This window comes from Aquarana catesbeiana, linkage group LG13, assembly GCF_042186555.1.
Source record: "Aquarana catesbeiana isolate 2022-GZ linkage group LG13, ASM4218655v1, whole genome shotgun sequence".
In the NCBI taxonomy this organism is placed as follows: Eukaryota; Metazoa; Chordata; class Amphibia; order Anura; family Ranidae; genus Aquarana; species Aquarana catesbeiana.
The window spans coordinates 238,566,829-238,589,648 of NC_133336.1; the positions used below are offsets into that span (position 1 = coordinate 238,566,829).

General features: G+C 43.7%; 1 protein-coding gene across 1 annotated transcript in view; it reads right to left on the minus strand.

Moving 5' to 3' along the window:
- LOC141116718 (uncharacterized) overlaps positions 1–22,820 on the minus strand; it is a 164,129-nt gene that overhangs the window by 9,055 nt on the left and 132,254 nt on the right. Inside the window, exons 7-10 of the mRNA XM_073609110.1 lie at positions 15,835–15,906; positions 12,000–12,074; positions 9,829–9,894; positions 650–745 (exon numbers count right to left, since the gene is read on the minus strand). Of these exons, the coding sequence (XP_073465211.1) occupies positions 650–745; positions 9,829–9,894; positions 12,000–12,074; positions 15,835–15,906 (309 nt within the window). The remainder of the gene's footprint in view (positions 1–649; positions 746–9,828; positions 9,895–11,999; positions 12,075–15,834; positions 15,907–22,820) is intronic.

Here is a 22,820-nt window from a genome sequence, read left to right on the forward strand (position 1 = left end):
TTGTTTGGTTGTTCTTTTGCTGCAATACACAGAAAATGTCTTCAGTATTAAAGGGTCATTAGCACTACAAAATGCTGGGGTTCAACTCCAGCATGGCAAACACCAAATGGCAGCAGGTTGGGTACCAGGGGTTAAGATGAAGCCAGCATGGCAAGCACCAAACGGCAGCAGGTTGGGCACCAGGGGCCTAGATAAAGCACAAACTTCCTGGCCAAGTAGCAAGGTGGCTGGGTGCTTTAATTATCTCTTGAAAACTCATTTGAGTTTGATGGCCATTGATGGAGGTATACAGAGGTACTATAGGGTCATCAGCACTATGAAATGCTGGGGTTTAAGACCAGCATGGCAAGCACCAAATGGAAGCAAGTTGGGCACCAGGGGCAGAGATGAAGCACCAGCTTCCTGGCCAGGTGCTAAGGAGGCTGGGTACCCTAATTGTCCCTTGAAAACTCATTTGAGTTTGAAGACCGTTTACTTGCAATATGCTCGGCCATAGGTATCCCCTCCTAAATATATTAATAGGCTGTGTTGATTTCTACTGTGAGTAGTTGCCGCTGTACATGATGTGATTCTACTGAAGGTTTTAAAATATCTCCATTGGCTTTACAAAACTCACATGACCATGCATATTTTCTACGTAGCTACATACCATGGGTGATTCTAACACTTGGCGGGTGGGTTTCAGTGGAGCTTTTGGAGGATTCCCTTTGCTTGGACTAGGTTGTTTGGTTTGGTTGTTCTTTTGCTGTAATACACAGAAAATGTCTTTGGTATTATACGGTCATCAGCACTGCAAAATGCTGGGGTTGAACCACAGCACGGCAAACACCAAATGGCAGCAGGTTGCGCACCAGGGGCATAGATAAAGCACAGACTTCCTGGCCAGGTGGCAAGGAGGCTGGGTGCCATAATTGTTTCTTAAAAACTCATTTGAGTTTGATGCCAATTTACTTGCAAGATGAACGGCCATATCGCCCCTAAATATAATAAGATGAATGCTAATAATCAAGAGACTTGTTGGAGATGTTTTAATGCACGGGGAGCAATGTCTCATATTTGGTACCATTGTCCTTGCTTACTTTTCACAATACTTATGAGGATAGAGGATGATACAGTGGCTTGAAAAAGTATTCATACCCCTTGAAGTTTTCAACATTTTGTTATGTTACAACCAGAAACGTAAATGTATTTTATTGGGATTTTATGTGATAGACCAATACAAAGTGGCACATAATTGTGAAGTGGAAGGAAAATTTTTTTTTACAAATAAATATCTGAAAAGTGTGGAGTGCATTTGTATTCAGCCCCTTTTACTCTGATAACCCCTAACTAAAATCTAGTGGAACCAATTGCCTTCAGAAGTCACCTAATTAGTAAATAGAGTCCACCTGTGGGTCATTTAATCTCAGTATAAATACAGCTGTTCTGTAAAGCCCTCAGAGGTTTGTTAAAGAACCTTATTGAACAAACAGCATCATGAAGGTCAAGGAACACAACAGAGAGGTCGAGTATAAAGTTGTGGAGAAGTTTATAGCAGGTTAGGTTATAAAAAAAAATTCCAAACTTTGAACATCTCAGTTCAATCCATCGTCCGAAAATGGAAAGAGTATGGCACAACTGCAAACCTACCAAGACATGGCCGTCCACCTATACTGACTGGCCGGGCAAGGAGAGCATTCATCAGAGAAGCAGCCAAGAGGTCCATGGTAACTCTGGAGGAGCTGCAGAGATCCACAGCTCAGGTGGGAGAATCTGTCCACAGGACAACTATTAGTTGTGCACTTCACAAATCTGGCTTTTATGGAAGACTGACAAGAAGAAAGACATTGTTGAAAGAAAGCCATAAAAAGTCCCGTTTGCAGTTTGCGGGAAACATTGTGGGGGACACAGCAAACATTTGGAAGAAGGTGCTCTGGTCAGATGAGGCCAAACTTTTTGGCCTAAAAGAAAAACGCTATATGTTGTTGGAAAACTAACACTGCACATCACCCTGAACACATCCATCGTGAAACATGGTGGTGGCAGCATCATGTTGTGGGGATGCTTTTCTTCAGAAGGGACAGGAAAGCTGGTCAGAGTTGATAGGAAGCTGGATGGAGCCAAATACAGGGCAATCTTAGAAGAAAACCTGTTATGCCGCGTACACACGAGCGGACTTTGCGACCGGACTGGTCCGACGGACCGAATCCGGCAGACAATCCGATCGTGTGTGGGCTTCATCGGACTTCCGACGGACCGTTTCAGTCGAAAATCCGACGTTTTACATCTTCCCGTCACGGGGCATGCTGGGACTGTGATGTCACAAGGGTGTGGGGTCAGCGGGTGACATTACCTGTGACCATGCCCCATGCCTATATAAGTCATTGCGCACCGCTCACACAGCATTACAGCGGGAGAGAGCATTGTGTCAACATCAGACGAAGAGAAGAGGGAACAAGACGACGCAGAAGACCGGGCCACCGCTAGCAAAAGAGCGTCAAAAAAGCAGAAGATAGCAGAGGAGCCCGACAGAAGAACCGGAGAGCGGGAGAAGAACCGGACACCGGGAGAAGAGAGTGGAGGAGTGGGAAGAAGACCCCGGAAGTCGGAAGAAGACCCCCTGAGCTGCCTAATAAATTACTTTTAAAACCTGTCTAGTGTGTTTTTTTATTGACACTTTTTACCCCAGGTGAATGGGTAGGGGTACGATGTACCCCATACTCATTCACATAGGGTGGGGGGCCGGGATCTGGCGGCCCCCTTATTAAAGCCCCTGCCCGCAGAACCCGACAACCAATGGCCAGGGTTGTCTGGAAGAGGTTCTTGTCCTCATCAACATGGGGACAAGGTGCTTTGGGGTGGGGGGCCGCAGGGCGCCCCCTCCCCCAAAGCACCCACCCCCCCATGTTAAGGGCATGTGGCCTGGTACGGTTCAGGAGGTGGGGGGGAGCGCTCGCTCGTCCGCACCCCCTTTGCTGACCAGCCGAGCTGCGTGCTCGGATAAGGGTCTGGTATGGATTTTGGGGGGACACCACGCCGTTTTTTTCGTAGGGGGTTCCCCCTTGAAATCCATACCAGACCTAAAAGCCTGGTATGCTCTGCGACGGGGCTCGCAAGGTGTCAATCTCGCCGATAAAAGCGGCGAGATTGACTTCCTTTTCTAGTCGTCGTACCCGAGTTACGTTCAAAATGAATGGACTTTAGTCCGTGTATGGGCAAGTCCGTTCATTCGGAAGTCCGTCGTAACTCCATCGAAAGTCCATTGGGAAGACCGGCGGACCTAGTCTGCTGGAAAGTCCGGTCATGTGTAGGCAAGTCCGTTCGTTCAGAAAGTCCGTTGGAAGTCCACCGAAAGTCCGTCGGAAAGAACGTCGGAAAGACCGTCGGACCTAGTCTGCCGGAAAGTCCGGTCGTGTGTACAGTGCATTAGAGTCTGCAAAAGACTTGAGACTGGGGCGGAGGTTCACCCTAAACATACAGCCAGAGCTACAATGGAATGGTTTACATCAAAGCATATTCACGTGTTAGAATGACCCAGTCACAGTCCAGACCTAAATCCAACTGAGAATCTGTGGCAAGACATGAAAATTGCTGTTCAGAGATGCTCTCCATCCAATCTGACAGTATTACTGGTATTACTAGTATTACTGATCTGTTTTAATGGTAGTTATGGTTAGGGACAAGAGTATATTTCCTCCTACATGAGCTGTAGAATTATAGTTTATGCATGCTGGATATCTCGTTAGTAATGGGGAGCGTATTACTATCCCCTCAGATGTGGAGATCCAATGGATTTGAAATAGAGGGCCTCCCTGGAACTTGGTTATGATCTTATACCCTACCAAATTTAAGGATTTAGATATTAGGTTAGGTTTTAGTTATAGTCTGTATAAACAAGAAATGTTAGGGGGTGTTTTTTGAATAACTTGCATTATATGGTTGTATTTAATCCTAAAACTGGTTATCAAACCTTGTTTTGTAATCTGTCTAAAAAACTTGAAAACAAATAAATTAAAGATTATAAATAAATATAATAATTGGCTGTGTTGGGTTCTTTCTGCTATCCATAGTTGCCTCTGTACATGACATGATTCCACTGAAGGTTTTGAAAGATCTACAGTGGCTTTACGAAACTCTCGTGACCACCATGCATATTTGCTATTTAGCTTTCTACCTTGGGTGGCTCCAACACTTTGTGGGGAGGTTTCGGTGAAACTTTTGAAGGATTCCCATTGCTTGAACTAGGTGGTATGGTTTTTTTTTTTTTTTGTTTTGCTGCAATACACAGAGAATGTCAGAGGTATTATAGGGTCATCCGTGCTGTGAAATGCTGGGTTTCAAGGCCAGCATGGTAAGCAACAATTGGTATCAGATTGGCCACCACAGGCCTAGAAAGAACAAAAATGTGCCCAGGCCATAAAGCCATGTCCATAACATGATTCCACTGCAGGGTTTGAAAGATCCCCATTGGCTTTATGAAGCTCTCATGACCATGCATATACAGTATGATATCCAACCTTCTACTTTGGATGGCTCCAACATTGTGTGAGAGGGTTACTGTGCAATGTTTAAAAGGTGGGGTGGGATTTTTTGGTTGCTCTTATCCTGCAATGCACATTTCAGAGGTATGGGTCTAGACTGAGGTAAATGTATAGGATCATCAGCTTCCCGCTGCTAACTGCTGGGGTTCCAGGACAGCATGGCAAGCACCAAAAGGCCCTATGTTGGGCAAATTTCAGAATAACTATGGGCGCAACAGTAAACTTGGAGAAGGCAAGTCAAAGTATGTCATATGCAGATAGTAGACGTATCATTTTTTTAGTCTTGGATACGAAAGGGGAAGGGATGAATTTATCTGTCAGGTCCATAAGACTGAACAGATACAGTATATAAAAGATAGAAATTAATGCAATTCTGTGGTCAATAAAGCTCACCCTAAACCATATTTTTTTTAAACGCAAACTGGGTGTGTCCCTGGTTTTGATCCAATTATATCATCTTGCAGTCCCTGAACATCTGAGCTCAGCCAGGGAATGGAGAAGCAGCGCCAGGAGAAAAAAAGTTGTGCTGCAGTGTAAGTATCATGCTGATAGGAGGAGAGAACAGGACAAAGAAATGAGCTCATCATTCTGCTGCTTCTCTTTACACTGTCCAGTCATAAGGTGGGGGAGGGAACAGACTTGTAAGTGTTACTTGTCAGGGCTGGGTTCAGCCCTTCCTTCTCTGAGCTGGCCACTCAGCTGTCGCCTAATTGCCAACTCCCATCTCTCTCTACAGTTACTCAGCTGTTGATGATATCCTGCTCATCAGTCCTGCCTACTTAAGCCATCCAGTCCAGAGGAGCTCTGCCTTTGCCTTGGTCAACATCACAGAAACAATCCTGTTCAAGACTTGTTTTGCTGACATCCCTTCTGGCTCCAGATCCTGCTTGCTGTTCCACTACATTGATCCCTGACTTCTGGCTTGGCTGACTATCCGTTCCGGTTACTGAACTTTGGCTATGTTTTGACTACGTTTGTTCTTTTTACTTTTATTATTAAACAAGTGTGATTTAACTGTACTTCTGTCTCGGCCTGATTTCATGGTTTCTGACAGTTACTGAACAGTAGGGGAAAATTAGGTCTCCTCCCCTGCCAGACAGGGCTGTGCTGTGTGGCAGAGCTGTGCAAAAGCATGGGAGTGGATGGACAGAAACAGAAATTCTTTGGAAAGTAAATGGCCACCCATGTATGTATTTTATCTGGAGTTCAAATGTAGAGCTGCCCTCATCACGAATGGGAAGATGTTAATTTTTGCCGATTGCATAATCAAGGGAATGCCCTCAACCGGAGCTCAGCTGATAGAGCTGACGACTGACCCTTTAACCTCCAAGCCATGTCATGTGTTACTTTATTTATCCAAAAAAATAATATAAAAACAGAAATAAAGAAAACAAAAATATAACATAGCATGATTTCTGCTGAAGTCACAAGATGCTGAGAGTTGGGTTTCAATTGCAGAAACTGTTTTCCTGGCAACAGCAACAGTTTGAGTAACAAAGGAACTTGTGCAAAGATAGTATAAAAGTTCAGATTCCCCCCCAACAAAGCAGCACAAATACGTTACTGAAGTCTTCACTGACATCTTAGCTAATGAATTACACCACGTTGTGTTTCTTCAATGGCCGCATGACATAAACCACCAACATTTTACAAGTTTACTTCTTCTTAACAGCAAAAATAAGCATGGTGACCCAATGACTCCAAAGTGCATTAAGTGCCTTGAAAAAGTATTCACACCCCTTGAAATTTTCCAAATATTGTCATGTTACAACCAAAACGTAAATTAATTAGTAATTATTTTATTGGGATTTTATGTGATAGACCAACACAACGTGACACATAATTGTGAAGTGGAATGGAAATGATAAATAGTTTTCAAATTTTTTTACAAATAAATATCTGAAAAGTGTGGAGTGCATTTGTTCAGCCCCCTTTACTCTGATACCCCCACCTAAAATCTAGTCTAACCAACTGCCTTCAGAAGTCACCTAATTAGTAAATAGTCAAATAGTAAAAAGTCCACCTGTGTGTAATTTAATCTCAATATAAATAAAGCTGCCGTGTGAAGCCCTTAGAGGTTTGTTAGAGAACCTTAGTGAACAAACAGCATCATGAAGGCCAAGGAACACACCAGACAGGTCAGGGATAAGGTTGTGGAGAAGTTCAATGCAGGGTTAGGTTATAAAAAAAAAATCCCAAGCTTTGAACATCTCACAGAGCTCTGTTCAATCCATCATCCGGAAAATAAAGAGTATGGCACAACTGCAAACCTACCAAGACATGGCCGTCCACCTAAACTGACCGGCCGGGCAAGGAGAACATTATTCAGAGAATCAGTCAAGAGGTCCATGGTAACTCTGGAGGAGCTGCAGAGATCCACAGCTCAGGTGGGAGAATCTGTCCACAGGACAACTATCAGTCGTGCTCTCCACAAATCTGGACTTTATGGAAGAGTGGCTAGAGAGAAAGGCATTGTTGAAAGAAAGCCATAAGAAGTCCATCTGCAGTTTGTGAGAAGCCATGTGGAGGACACAGCAAACATGTGGAAGAAGGTGCTCTGGTCAGATGAGACCAAAATTTAACTTTTTGGCCTAAAAGAAAAACGCTATGTGTGACGGCAAAATCACCCTGAACACATCATCCCCATCATGGTGGTGGCAGCATCATGTGGTGGGGATGCTTTTCTGCAGCAGGGACAGGGAAGCTGGTCAGAGTTGATGGAAAGATGGATGGAGCCAAATACTGTACAGGACAATCTTAGAAGAAAATCTGTTATGCCCTGTACACATGGTCGGATTTTCTGATGGAAAATGTGTGATAGGACCTTGTTGTCGGAAATTCCGACCGTGTGTGAGCTCCATCACACATTTTCCATAGAAATTTCCGACACACAAAGTTTGAGAGCAGGCTATAAAATTTTCCGACAACAAAATCCGCTGTCGGAAATTCCGATCGTGTGTACACAAATCCGACGCACAAAGTGCCACGCATGCTCAGAATAAATTAAGAAACGAAAGCTATTGGCTACTGCCCTGTTTATAGTCCCGACGTACCTGTTTTACGTCACCGCGTTCAGAACGATCAGATTTTCTGACAACTTTGTGTGACCGTGTGTATGCAAGACAAGTGTGAGCCAACATCCGTCGGAAAAAAATCCATGGATTTTGTTGTCGGAATGTCTGATCAATGTCCGACCGTGTGTACGGGGCATTAGATTCTGCAAAAGACTTGAGACTGGGGCGGAGGTTCACCTTCCAGCAGGACAACAACCCTAAACATATAGCCAGAGCTACAACGGAATGGTTTATATTAAAGCATATTCATGTGTTAGAATGGCCCAATCACAGTCCAGACCTAAATCCACTTGAGAATCTGTGGCAAGGCTTGAAAATTGCTGTTCACAGAAGAAGAATGGGCAAAAATGTCATTCTCTAAATGTGCAAAGCTGGTAGAGACATCCCCAAAAAGACTTGCAGCTGTAATTGCAGTGAAAGGAGGTTCTACAAAGTATTGACTCAGGGGGCTGAATACAAATGCACACCACACTTTTCACATATTCATTTGTAAAAAATGTTGAAAACCATTTATCATTTTCCTTCCACTTCACAATTATGTGCCACTTTGTGTTGGTCTATCACATAAAATCCCAATAAAATACATTTACGTTTTTGGTTGTAACATGACAAAATGTGGAAAATGTCAAGGGGTATGAATACTTTTTCAAGGCACTGTATGAATAGATTAGAATATTAGCTGCTGTGTAGGTGGCTTATCACCCCTAGACTGTCATTGCTAAATAGTTCTAAACCAAAATCCACAGCTTCTGCGGCAGGAACTGTCTGTCTGCTCTGCTCACAACCAATATGTTTATAATGACCAGGACGTAGCAAAAGGAGAAGACACAGGCACTATACCCGTTGGTGGCAAACATGTGTCCTGTTGTTGTATTTGGGCCCTACTGATGGGTAAACATTTTTTTTTATGAGTATAGGTAATAAAGGGGTGTTGAGTTGGCATATAATCATGTACATTGGTTGGTACCCCTTGGTTAAGATTGATATAGCTTGGCCTCACCCCTGTGTCCCCTTGACCTACTTTATTATCTGCTATCAAAAAAACCTCAAAAACGCTCTACATCTAACACTTACAATTACAATCCGCTTACACAGTATGTCCCCCCTCCTATAAGAGAAACAATTTAGCTTGCCCAAGGAGATGGTAATAGAGATGCCATTGGATATGGCATGGTAGCCCCCCCCCCCCAGGAGTTTGGCCTCATCCCTGTATCCCCTTGACCCCCTTCATTATCTCCTACCAAAAAGAACCTATAAACGCTCTACTCCTTCCTCTTACAATTCCCATACGCAATTACATTCCCAGCGCGTGCCGGGTATGTACCGGTAACTGTTTTTTTAAACTGTTAAATCAATGGGTTTAGTTCTGCTTTAACTCATCACCAAACTTCTTGGCGAGGACCCGTCATATCTTCTACAATAACCTTATATGTTTTTTTTTAGCTGCTCATTTTGAAATAAAAATAAGTTTCAATTCTTACTAGAAGCCTATACAGCAAAAAAAACAGAAGAGAGAAGGGATGTGAAAGGGGAAATTTCTGCACTGTTCTGCGTAAATGTAAAGTGAACAATCAGCTGGGGAAATCAGGGGGATAGGAGAAGTCTGGGGAACCATTATGGTAGGGCACTCAGTGGGGCCATTGTCAATCTTTGTGCAACTTGTAGTTACAGCCAGTATCACCTAAAGTGTTTGTAAACCCAAAACACTGAACCTCTGTTTTTTTTTTGTTTCTTTTTGGTTTGTTAAATATACCATTGGAAGTATTTGGTTATACTGTATCTTGACAAGTGCAAAAATACCTGTTGATCCTGCCTTTAAAGGGCCCCAACATAGCCGGCAGATAAACCTTACAAAAGACTCTGCCTGTGCTGCACTCTTATCAGTTACATTGTTCCCTGTTATCTCTGTGGACGACAGAACACCTCCTTTCTATGGGGATTGAGGAGAAAGGGGGTGTTCTTTAGTCCTTTCCTAGGTTTACAACATTTGCTTATTGCTTCTCCATAGTTACAGTAGAGGAAGTGAACATTTTCACCCTAGGATGGTAAGTGTGTTACTGGCACCGTCACCAGGTGAGAAATAAAAACTGTAAAAAGGAAACTAACGTAGCCAACACACCTAAGGCCTGGTATACTGCAATAGATTACATTTTTGTTGTTGGGTTTAATTTTTCATAACCTTAGCAAACAACATTTTATTTTAATCTCTTTTTTTCTGTTTAAGTTTAACTTGCCTTCAGTTGAACTGTGCTGTATACGGTGTTGCTGGTGGTAAAATTGGATTGGGATTCTTGTGGTTCCTTTACGTGAAACAGAAAAACATTTATTTTCTCATTTATTTTCCATACAGAGAGTAGATCAAATGGTTAGGTCACCATGAAAGCTGTCACGTTCTTAAAGTGTAAGTAAACCCTCCTATCATTTTCAACCAGGGAAGCTGCCATCTTTGCCTCTGTTTAATCTACAACTGCCATGATGCAGCACATGTGATCAATTATGACATCAGCTATTAGATGGTTTGACAGTTCGGTTGAGAGCACAACCAATGGAAGTGTTACATTTCTGGCATGTGCCGGAAATTAAACTGTTTTATGGATGGGTTTACTTCCGCTTTAATGTTCCCTCCCTCTTTGTCCAAACTAGCGAGGCATTTCCCCTTCACTGAATCTTTGGTGGTGAGCAAGATTCTGCAGCATATTTCACTAGCGAGAGAGTGACATTGAAGGAACGAGTGAGTGCTCTCTTTCACGATACTGTTGATACCAGCAACAGATTAGCCATACCTTCCAACATTGAGAGGATCATTACGTGGATGTGTGGCTAGGAGCACTTAGTACACATGTGTCAAACACAAGGCCTGCGGGCCAAATCCAGACCATTTCATGTGGCCCTAGCACCTCTTCTGCAGCTGTGCCCCCTTCGCCTACACCCCTAGCTTGTTTTGCCAGTTGGCAGCAGAGAGGAGGATCCAGATCCTGCACTTCTCCATACAGCTGTGAAGAGGCTTGTCTCTGCCCTCCCCCCCTCCCCGTCTCAGCAGCCAGCACCAGAGAGGAGGACAGAACTCCTCCTATGCAGCTACAGCACCCCACTGCTCAGAATTCAGTAGATTCTGGCAGCTGACTCCAGTCCTCTTCAGGTCCTCCTCCAGACTCCTCCTGCACTTTCTGCTTCAGTTGGTAGCAGCAGACTGGTTGGCAAGTTGAGCTGGGAATTTTCTTTGGTTTTGTTTTGCATGCATTGCCCTTCCATGTGCTCCTTGCTGTGAAGGCCAGTTATAGTTGGGGGCAGAGGCCATTTATTTGTTACTAATGTTATACTGGTGAGTGGAAACACTGGCCACCTTTGCTGCCATTGTGCTATATGCTGGGTGTCCAGTGTGCCCCTGCGCCTTTAAGGAGGGGTGGGCTACCTCTGGCTCACCTGCCCTCCATCTATCCATTAGAATGCATGTGCTTCCATTGTGGAGGCTCTCCTAAGTTTACAAGGGTTAGGAATGCAGAAATATCGGGGTGCTATGGAGCGGCTCTGCAGCTTACGCATGTATTTGCAAATGTGTGCTAACTAAACCCTTGTTTTTAATGCAAACTGTTAGACAGGTTAATTTGGTTGGTAGCAGATTGGTTGGCGAGTTGAGTTGGGAATTTTCTTTGGTTTTGTCTCTCAGCTCCACCACAGCTTCTTCCTGGCAGCAGCACAAGGAAAGGGAGTGCACTGTGATGTAAGAGAGGGTGGGGGACTTTTGCCTTCTGATGGTGGGGGGGCTCTTGATATCTAATGTTTATGGGGTGGAGTGTTTTGGACATCTATTCTTACAAATACAACCTGCCCCTTGACGCAACCATAATGCTGATGCAGCCCGCGATGGCATTGAGTTTGACACCCCTGCCCAAGTACAGATGTTTATTGGAAGTTTTTTTGAATGTTTATTGATCATTGAACATCAGATGTAGCCAACATGTTTCGGAAAAAAGTCTCCCTCTTCTTCGGGGCTTGAACAATGGTTTGTGAAAGAATAAAGTAGTTTCCTAAAAGAAAAGCCCAGATTAAGGCTACAATGGGGCTTAGAACATCCTTTCTAGCACTGTGGACTACATTACACCTCCCCTATATGGTTTGGGCATGAGGAGAAAGGGAGATGTTCCTTAGTCCTTTCCTAGGGTGACAACATTGCTCCTCCATAGATACAGTACAGCATGAGACTGCTGTTTTCCTAGGACAGGAAGTGTGCTACTGGCACCATCACCAGGCGATAAAAAAAACTGCAAAAAGAAAACTAATGCAGCCACCACATGTAAGGTCTGGTAAGCTTTTTGTTGTTGGGTTTAATTTTTCAGTGCTCCATGACCTGACAAACAGCATTTAATTTTCATCTATTAAGTTTTTCTGTTTCAGATTCACTTGCCTTCACATGTTGAACTGTGCTGTATACGGTTTTGTCGGTGGTTTCGTTGGATTGGGATTCTTGTAGTTCCGTTGTCTGAAACAGAAAACATGTATTTTGTCTGTTTATTTTCAATATAGAGAGAAGGTCAAATGGTTAGGCCACCATAAAAGCTGTTACACTCTTGATGTTCTCTCCCTCGTTGGTCAAACCAGCGAGGTGTTGCCCCACCATTACTCCTTCACTGATGAGCAAGATTCTACAGCATCTAAGCCAGCAAGGGAGCAACATTAAAGGAGAAAGTGAGTATTCTAGAGATCCTGTTGATACCAGCAACAAGATAGCCATGCCTTCCAACTTTCGAAGATGATCATTACCCAGATGTGTGGTTAGGAGTACCTAGTACATATGATTTTTAGAAATTTGTTTAAAATTGGAATTATCAAGAACATCAGATGGAGCCAACACGTTTCGGGAAAAGGCCTCTCCTTTCTTTATTGCTTGAACAATGGTTTGTGAAAGAATCAAAAAGTATCCTAAAAAGCCTGGAATAGGGCTACAATGAAACTAAGAACCTTCCAACTTTGTAACTTGATAATTACCAGAATGCTTGGTTAGGAGCGCTTAGTACAAATGTTCATTGGAAATTTGTTTAAAATGTTAGTAATCAAGAACATCAGATGTAGCCAACATGTTTCAGGAAAAGGTTTCCCCCTTCTTCAGCGCTTGAACAATGATTTGTGAAAGAATCAAGGAGTTTTCTAAAAATCCTGGAGTAGGTCTACAATGGGGCTAAGAACCTTTCAATTTTCAGAGGTGATCATTATCTGAATGTGTTGTTAGGAGCACTTAGTACAAATGTTCATTGTAAATAAAAAAATATATATATATTGATCAAGAACATCAGATGTAGCCAACACATGTTAGAAAAGACCTCCCTCTTCTTCAGGGCTTGAACAATGACTTGTGAAAGAATCAAGGCTTTTTCTAAAAAGCCTGGCTTAAGGCTACACTGGGGCGAAGTCACTAAAAACATTGGAGGTAGCCAACACTTTTTACAAAATGCCTCCCTCTCCTTCAGGGCTTGAACAGTGGTTTGTGAATGAATCAAGGGGTTTCCTAAAAGGCCTGGATTAGGGGCTACAATGGAGCTAGGAACCTTCCAACTTTCTGAGATTATCATTACCAGGATGTGTGGTTAGGAGCACTTAGTATAAATATTCATTGATGATTTGTTTAAAACAAATATTGATCAAGAACATGAGATGTAGCTAACATGTTTAGGGAAAAGGATAGTCCCTTCAGGGCTTGAACAATGTTTTGTGAAAGAATCAAGGAGTTTCCTAAAAAGACTGGAGTAGGACTACAATGGGGCTAAGAACCATCCAACTTTCTGAGATGATCATTACCTGGATGTGTAATTAAAAGCACCTAGTACAAACAATCATTGAAAATTTGTTTAAAACATTTATTGATGAAGAAGATCAGGTGTAGCAAACACGTTTTGGGAAAAGGACTCACCCTTCTTCAATGCTTGAACAATGCTTTGTGAAGGAATCAAGGAGTTGCCAAAAATCCTGGATTAGGGCTACAGTGGGGCAAAGAACATTGGAGGTAGCCAACACATTTTGGGAAAATGCTTTCCTCTTCTTCAGGGCTTCAGCAATGGTTTGTGAAAGAATCAAGGGGCTTCCTAAAGAGCCTGGATTAGGGCTACAATGGGGCTAAGAACCTTCTAACTGTCTGAGATGATCATTGCCTGGATGTGTGGTTGGGAGCTCTTAGTACAAATGTTTATTGGAAATTTGTTTAAAACATTTATTGATCAAGAACTTCAGATGTAGACAACATGTTTCAGGAAAAGGCCTTCCCCTTCTTCAGGGCTTGAACAATGGTTTGTGAAAAAATCAAGGAGTTTCCTAAAAAGCCTGGATTAGGGCTACACTGGAGTGAAGAACATTGGAGGCAACCAACACTTTTTGGGAAAATGCCTCCCTCTTTTTCAGGGTTTGAGCAATAATTTGTCAAAGAATCAAGGGGCTACAATGGGGCTAAGAACACAGTTCGGCTGTGTATATGTGTGTCTCTGTATGTAAAAAAAAGTGTGTGTGTGTGTGTGTGTGTGTGTGTGTGTGTGTGTGTATATATATATATATATATATATACACACAGTATCTCACAAAAATGAGTACACCCCTCACATTTTTGTAATAATTGTATTATATCTTTTCATGTGGCAGCACTGAATAAATTACACTTTGCTACAATGTAAAGTAGTGAGTGTACAGCTTGTATAACAGTGTAAATTTGCTGTCTTCTCAAAATAAATCAACGCGCAGCCATTAATGTCTAAACCACTGGCAACAAAAGTGAGTACACCCCTAAGTGATAATGTACAAATTGGGCCTAAAGTTTCAATATTTTGTGTGGCCACCATTATTTTCCAGCACTTAACCCTCTTGGACACTCCCCACTCCTCCATGATGACATCACGGAGCTGGTGGATGTTAGAGACCTTGCGCTCCTCCACCTTCCATTTGAGGATGCCCCACAGATACTCAATATGGTTTAGGTCTGGAGACATGCTTGGCCAGTCCATCACCTTTACCCTCAGCTTCTTTAGCAAGGCAGTGGTCATCTTGGAGGTGTGTTTGGAGTCATTATCATGTTAGAATACTGCCCTGCAGCCCAGTGTCCGAAGGGGGGGGATCATGCTCTGCTTCATTATGTCACAGTACATGTTGGCATTCATGATCTGTAGCTCCCCAGTGCCGGCAGCACTCATGCAGCCCCAGACCATGACACTCCCACCACCATACTTTACTGTATGCAAGACACACTTTTCTTTATACTCCTCACCTGATTGCCACCACACACGCTTGACAACATCTGAACCAAATAAGTTTATCTTGGGCTCATCAGACCACAGGACATGGTTCCAGTAATCCATTTTCTTAATCTGCTTGTCTTTAGCAAACAGTTTGCGGGCTTTCTTGTGAATCATCTTTAGAAGAGGCTTACTTCTGGGGTGACAGACATGCAGACCAATTTGATGTAGTGTGTGTCGTATGGTCTGAGCACTGACAGGATGACCCTTCACCCCTTCAACCTCTGCAGCAATGCTGGCAGCACTCATACTTCTATTTCCCAATGAAAACCTCTGGATATGATGCTGAGCACCTGCACTCAACTGCTTTGGTCGACCATGGCGAGGCCTGTTCTGAGTGGAGCCTGTCCCGTTAAACCACTGTATGGTCTTGACCAATTTCAGGGTCTTGGCAATCTTCTTATAGCTTAGGCCATCTTTATGTAGAGCAATAATTCTTGTTAAACTTCCAGTGACCAGTATGAGAGTGAGAGCGATAACACCAAATTAAACACACCTGCTCCCCATTCACACCTGAGACCTTGTAACACTAACAAGTCACATGACACCAGGGAGAGAAAATGGCTAATGGGGCCCAATTTGGACATTTTCTATTAGGGGTGTACTCACTTTTGTTGCCAGCGGTTTAGACAATAATGGGTGTGTGTTGAGTTATTTTGAGGGGACAGCACATTTACACTGTTATACAAGCTGTACACTCACTACTTTACATTGTAGACAAGTGTCATTTCTTCAGTGTTGTCACATGAAAAGATAGAATAAAATATTTACAAAATTGTGAGGGGTGTACTCACTTTTGTGAGATACTGTATATATAATATATATACACAGTATATACTGTATATATAATATATATACACACAGTATATACATATAATATATACACACAGAGTATATATATATATATATATTATATATACACTGTATAGAGAGAGAGTCATAAGATCACATTGTTATCACTTGACTTACTTGAGGATTCTTGCTCATTCCTGCAGTTCCCTTCATAGGCTGCTTAACATTTGTAGTTTCCGATCCAGCATTCTAAAAGAAAATGTACTTTGTTAAAATGTATCTAGACCCAAGAAGAAAAATACATTGCAGTTTACCAGTCCTAACACCTGGTGGCTGCATTACTTGGATCCTGGAGTTTGGCTTTAAAGGAAGAAACTATAATGGATTTGGGTTCATTTTATTTATTTTTACATTTATACATGTTTAAATTGATTTCTATCTGCTTTTTTAAAGAATTCCCAGAGCACTGTGGGTTAGTAAAAAAAAAAAAAACACTTCAGCAGAGGTTGTTTTCTTTCAGATGCCCTGTCTCTAATTGAAGCCTTGGGTGAAGCTGTGTGCAGAGATGGGGGAGAACTCACTGCTCTAAGAGCCCTTCCACACTGGGTTGGTGGGGGCGGTAACGATAAAGCGCCGATAGTTTTAGCAGTGCTTAAGCGATATTATAGTGGCGCTTTGGTGCCGCTATTTGGGCAGGAGCAGGGTGCTTTTAACCCCCTAGAAGGGGTTAAAAAGGGGTAAAAAGCACCCGTGTAGCGCCGCTGCCAAAGAGTTTCAATCTATACCTCCTTCCTGGGTCAGCTGATAGCCTCCCTTGGCTTCCAATACCTCTTCTACGCTGATGACACCCAAATCTATTTCTCTACACCTCAGCTCACTCCCTCTGTCTCCTCACGTATCACTAATTTACTATCAGATATATCAGTCTGGATGTCACACCACTTCCTCAAACTCAATCTATCCAAAACCAAACTTATTATTTTTCCTTCCCCATGTGCCCCTTCCCCTGATCTCTCTGTCAAAATTGATGGCACAACTATAAGTCCATCCCCACACGCCAAGGTTCTAGGTGTTGTCCTTGACTCTGAACTCTCCTTTAAGCACCACGTCCAATCACTGTCCAAATCTTACAGCCTCAACCTCTGCAACATTTCCAAAATACGCCCCTTTCTAACCAATGACACAACAAAGCTCTTAATTCACTCGCTGATCATCTCTTGTCTTGACTACTGCAACTCTCTTCTCATTGGATTACCTCTTCATAGTTTATCACTTCTTCAATCCATCATGAATGCTGCTGCCAGACTCATCCACCTTACCAATCGCTCTGTCTCTGCTACCCCTCTCTGTCAATCCCTCCATTGGCTTCCACTCACCCAACAAATTACATTCAAAATACTAACTACTTACAAAGCCATCCACAACTTAGCCCCCAGCTACATCACTAGCCTAGTCTCTAAATACCAACCTACTCGTTCTCTTCGTTCCTCTCAAGACCTCCTGCTCTCTAGCTCCCCACTCCTAACAACTATATTTTCATTTTCTCCATCAGCTCATCCCCCACAGTTATTACCTTTTGTTTCCACTTGACCCTTCCTTCTAGATTGTAAGCTCTAATGAGCAGGGCCCTCTGATCCCTCCTGTATTGAATTGTATTGTAATTGTACTGTCTGCCCTCAAGTTGTAAAGCGCTGCGCAAACTGTTGGCACTATATAAATCCTGTATAATAATTTCCAACCCTTTCCCACTTTCTTTTATAAGAGCCCTTTCACTCTGGGGCATTGAGGGCGTCGGCGGTAATGTGCTATTTTTAGCGGCGCTTTACCGTCATTTTTGCGGCGCTTTTCGGCTGCTAGCGGGGTGCTTTTTAACCCCCGCTAGTGGCTGAAAAAGGGTTAAAAGTGACCGCAAAGCGCCGCGGCGCTTTGCCGGCACTGCCCATTGATTTCAATGGGCAGGGGCGCTTTAGGAGTGGTGTATACACCGCTCCTAAAGCGCCTCAAAGATGTGGCTTGAAGGACTTTTTTTGATGTCCTGCCAGTGCACCGCTCCAAGGTGAATGCCCTCGGGCTTTCACCTTGGAGTGACAGGAGGGGCGCTTTACAGGCGCTTTGCAGGTGCTATTTTTAGCACTATAGTGCCTGTAAAGCGTCTCCATGTGAAAGAGGTCTAAAGGTGTGATACACTATATTACCAAGAGTATTGGGACACCTGCCTTTATACACACATGAACTTTAATGGAATCCCAGTCCTAGTCCATAGGGTTCAATATTGAGTTGGCCCACCCTTTGCAGCTATAACAGCTTCAACTCTTCTAGGAAGGCTGTCCACAAGATTTAGGAGTGTGTCTATGGGAATGTTTGACCATTTTTCCAGAAGCGCATTTGTAAGGTCAGTCATTGATGTTGGATGAGAAGCCCTGGCTCGCAGTCTCTGCTCTAATTCATTCCAAAGATGTTCTATCAGGTTGATGTCAGGCCAGTCAAGTTCCTCCACCCCAAACTCGCTCATGCATGTCTTTATGGACCTTGCTTTGTGCACTGGTCCAAATCATTTGGTGGAGGGGGGATTATGGTGTTGGGGTTGTTTTTCAGGGGTTGGGCTTGGCCCCTTAGTTCCCGTGAAGGGAACTCTTAAGGTGCCAGCATACCAAGACATTTTGGACAATTTCATGCTCCCAACGTTGTGGGAATAGTTTGGGGATGAAAATATATAAAAAAAACTATTTTTTTCCTCAGTTTAGGCCGATATGTATTCTTCTACATATTTTTGGTAAAAAGCGTATATTGATTGGTTTGCGCAAAAGTTATAGCGTCTACAAAATAGGGGATAGATTTATAGCATCTTTATTATTATTATTTTTTTTACTAGTAATGGCAGCGATCTGCGATTTTTATTGTGACTGCAACATTATGGCGGACACATCGGACAATTTTGACCCATTTTTGGGACCATTGGCATTAATACAGCGATCAGTGCTATAAAATTGCATTAAATACTGTAAAAATGTCACTGGCAGTGAAGGGGTTAACACTAGGGGGCGCTCAAGGGGTTAACTGTGTTCCCTGGGAGGTGATTCTAACTGAAGGGGAGGGGACTGACTGGAGGAAGTGATGGATCGTGGTTCCTATCTAATAGGAACACCCGATCTGTCACTCCTGTCAGAACAGGGAAGTGTGTGTTTACACATACTCGTCCCTGTTCTGTCTCTCCTGCTCACGATCGCTCATGGACGGCGGTCATTGCGACTGTCGGCCACGAGCACCGGCACTCCTGCTGTGCAGGGGGCACACGCGTATGCCTCCTGCGGCGTGGCCGCGCCTGCTTTCCCGACCCCACGAGCCGACGTATAGCTACAACGGCTCGCGCAGGGGAGCCAACCTGACGCAGTATAACTGTGGCGGTTGGTGGCGAATCGTTTAAGATATGCAACCTGTAGCATTTTTTAAACGTCGCCTATGGAGATTTTTAAGGGTAAAAGTTTGTCGCCATTCCGCGAGTGGGTGCAATTTTGAAGCATGACATGTTCAGTATCAATTTACTCGGCGTAACATTATCTTTCACAATATAAAAAAAATTGGGCTAACTTTACTGTTGTCTTACAAAAAAGTGTATTTTTTCCAAAAAAAAGTGTGCTTATAAGACCGCTGCGCAAATACGGTGTGACAGAAAGTATTGTAACGACCGCCATTTTATTCTCTAGGGTGTTCGAAAAAAAAAATGTATAATGTTTGGGGGTTCTAAGTAATTTTCTAGCAAAAAAAAAACAAAACAGTTTTTAACTTGTAAACAACAAATCTCAGAAAGAGGCTCGGTCCTTAAGTGGTTACATTTTTTTTACAGGTTACCCGATTACAGTTACAGAGGAAGTCTTGAGCTAGAATTATTGCTCGTTCGTGGTAATACCTCCCATGTGTGGTTTAAATGCCGTTTATGCAGGCGCTGCCCCTGTATGCGGTCGCTTCTGCTTCTGTTATTTTATTATTATTTTTTATTTTTACACTTTCCCTTTATTTTTTATGATCGCTTTTATTCCTATTACATGGAATGTAAACATCTCTTGTAATAGGAATAGGGCATGACAGGTCCTCTTTATGGAGAGATCTGGGGGTCTATAAGTTCCCAGATCTCTCCTCTATGCTGGAAAGCCTGAGATAAAAAAAAAAAAAAAGAAAACGACCTCAGGCTTGCCAGCAAAAAAAAAAAAACAGCAGTGTTTACATCTGCCATTGCCGAAAGTGACGTCACTTCTGGCCCCCGAGGGACAGTGCTCGCCTCACATCCCTCAGGCGTCTCTCGTCCCTGCACGCCAGTCTCCACCACACCGCCTCGACACCAGGACCTGACCCAGGTAATTCAGCCACATGTGTGGCCCTGTGTTGCCCCTGTGCAGACATCTAGCCACCGGCCTACACTGTCTTTCAGGCTGGACCCTCCAAGCCTCCCCAGGTCTGGACCCCTGGCTAAGCACTTATCACCTAGTGCCCCTGAATAGATTTCCTGCCGGCACTTGTCTCAACCACTCACCCCTTGTTGCACCAGGGACCTCCCCTATACTGGGAGCCACCTGGCTGGGGTGCCAGATCCTGCCACCTAGGATCACTGCATATGTTTATCTGTGCCGGCCCTTTCCGCATACCGGACAAGAATTTTCCAGCACAGCTCCGACGGCCTAACCCAGGTACCTGTCCTACTCTGTTCCTTCACTATCATAGTCCACAATCATGTACACATATGGTGTGCACAACACCAGGGGTCCCAATATACCCCCCTGAGGCATGCATACTGCCTTGTTCTAACACCTCTCCCCTTATTCCCTTGATCCTTTGCAGATTGGAGCCCATCCAAGGACTATTTCACTCTTTGGTGGCCTCTTGACACCCTCTGTTGGGGAATACCTCCCTGGCGGACTCCGCTGGGACTGGGTGCACATGGCATTCCCGACGTGGACTAGGAGCGAGCTATGCATCGGTATTCAGTGGTGTTATGTCCCTTCCAACCCCCTCCCTTTGAAAGGTTTTAATGGATGCAGTATTTGACACATGCCCCTCAAGCAATACTATATGGTCAGTACCTCATTGTTTTTTTTTTGTTTGTTTGTTGTTTCTGTTTTTATCTCATATGCATATTACATACTTGTACCACAACAGCCACACCTCTCTTTTTATGCTGATGTATGCTGATGTTGATTATACAATGCTTTACATTTGGTTGATAATTGTCTTTTTAATTTATAGACATACCATTTTGTTTGCTGATTCCAATCAGACACCCCTGAGGAAGAGTATATCTCGAAACACGTTGGGTACTCCCCCTATGTGTGTTCCATATGTACCGGAGTTCTATGATTGTGGATCTCTGCATATTGTATTGCATTTTTTGTCTGTACCACGCATCCTGTATCTTGTGTATATTTACCCCATGTACTGTAGACCTATCCAGATCTATACCCCAATAAATACCTCATTTAATTTCAACAAACTTACACTTCTTATACTCCTTATTACTCCCGAGTAGGTTTTCCCTTTAAAGTCCTGTAAAAAGGATCAATTTTTTATTTGCCTAGACATAATTGGGATGTGGGTTTACCCTACTCTCTAGACCAACTCAGCACCACCTCTTGTTTATCCACTTCTGGCCCCCGAGGGTCATAGAGATGGCCGGGGACCATCTGGTCAGCGGTCAGCTCTATGGTAAACTGCTGCAGATGGCGGTTTCCTTCTCCAGCTCCCTGATCGCACGGAAAGGCTGAGGAAGTACCGGAGGGCAGCGGGAGGGCACCCCCTCCTGCAGCCTGTAAAAGCAATCAAGTAGCTAAGTAGCTGTTATGATGGCTTTTACTTTAGAGATATCTGAAGCCTGCAGCTGTAAGCTGTAGGGAGCACAAATAGGAAAGCTTTGACTTCTAAGGGGGCTGTGATCTCTAGCAGTCTCAGGTAACATCTCCAGCCCTTGACCATCCCCATAGTCTATGACCTTCTCCTGTTGCATATCTGCAGTCTCTGTAACATTAAATTTACTGAATATTATGTGTGGCCCTTTAGTGATGTCAGGGGCCACACTTGAGGTGCCTGATTTTAGGTAAGGTGACCACTTGTCAGGACCTGGATGTGAACCCAAGACCTGTGTTGCATCTGGCCGTAACTCTTCTTACTAAGCCACTGGACAGCTCCATGCCTGATCCCTAGGACAACCTTATTTTCTATCTTGTTACTCTTGAACCTTGAACTCCTTGCTCCTCCCATGAACTTCCTGTTTAATCAATGTCTTTGCACTTCCTGTTTGCCAGATTATTGTGCTCTTCCCCAGCCAATATCTTGCTCCTTGTGTTCCTGTTGCTGTCTGTATCTTCACCTCCACTTGTTACCGACCTTTGGCTTGTTCCTCAACTACCCTTCTGCTTGATCCCAACCTGCAACCACTGTGTTAGGAGAATACCTGTAATGAGTGGAGACCAATGACCAACAACATCAGGCAATCTTAGTTCTCAGGTATGCGAAAGATTGGAAAGTCTGAATTGCTAGACCAATGATCAGTGTTGAGGTCAAAAGCCAAGGTTGGTGCAGGAGAGAGTTTCAAAGTGGAGGTCACAAGCCAAGATCGATGCAGGAGGAGAGTTTCGTAGTCGGGGTAACAAGCCAAAGTCGTTTCCAAACACCAATAGCAGTAGCTCAAGTAGTGTGCAGGATCAGACCACAATAATCTGGCGACAGGAGGTGCAGAGGCAAGGCTTATATAGGAAGTTCATGGAAGGAGCAAGGATTCAAGGTCCAACAGCAATCAAGACACAAGTCAGGGTTGTCCAATGGATCAGGCAGAATTGTCCAATGGATCAGGCAGGATTGCACAATAGCTGTCAGAGCTATCCAGCATCCCATATAGCGCAACGAGAAGAATTAATGCCAGTGTCAGGGAAGACATCTGCAGAGTACAGCTGTTGTTTCCAGGTGCATACCTGTGTGCAGGCGCCAACAAGAATGTTCAGAACGACCACGGGCGGTTCTGCAGACGCGCATGTGCCAGTCGGTCTATTTAAACGGAGCTTCAACACTGGCTGGTTGCTGCTTGGTCTACAGCATTACCTGAATCCTGATTCCTGTCTGTTTGACTTCTGCTACCGATTCCGGCTTGTTCCTGACTACCGCTGCCTGCTTTCTGCCCT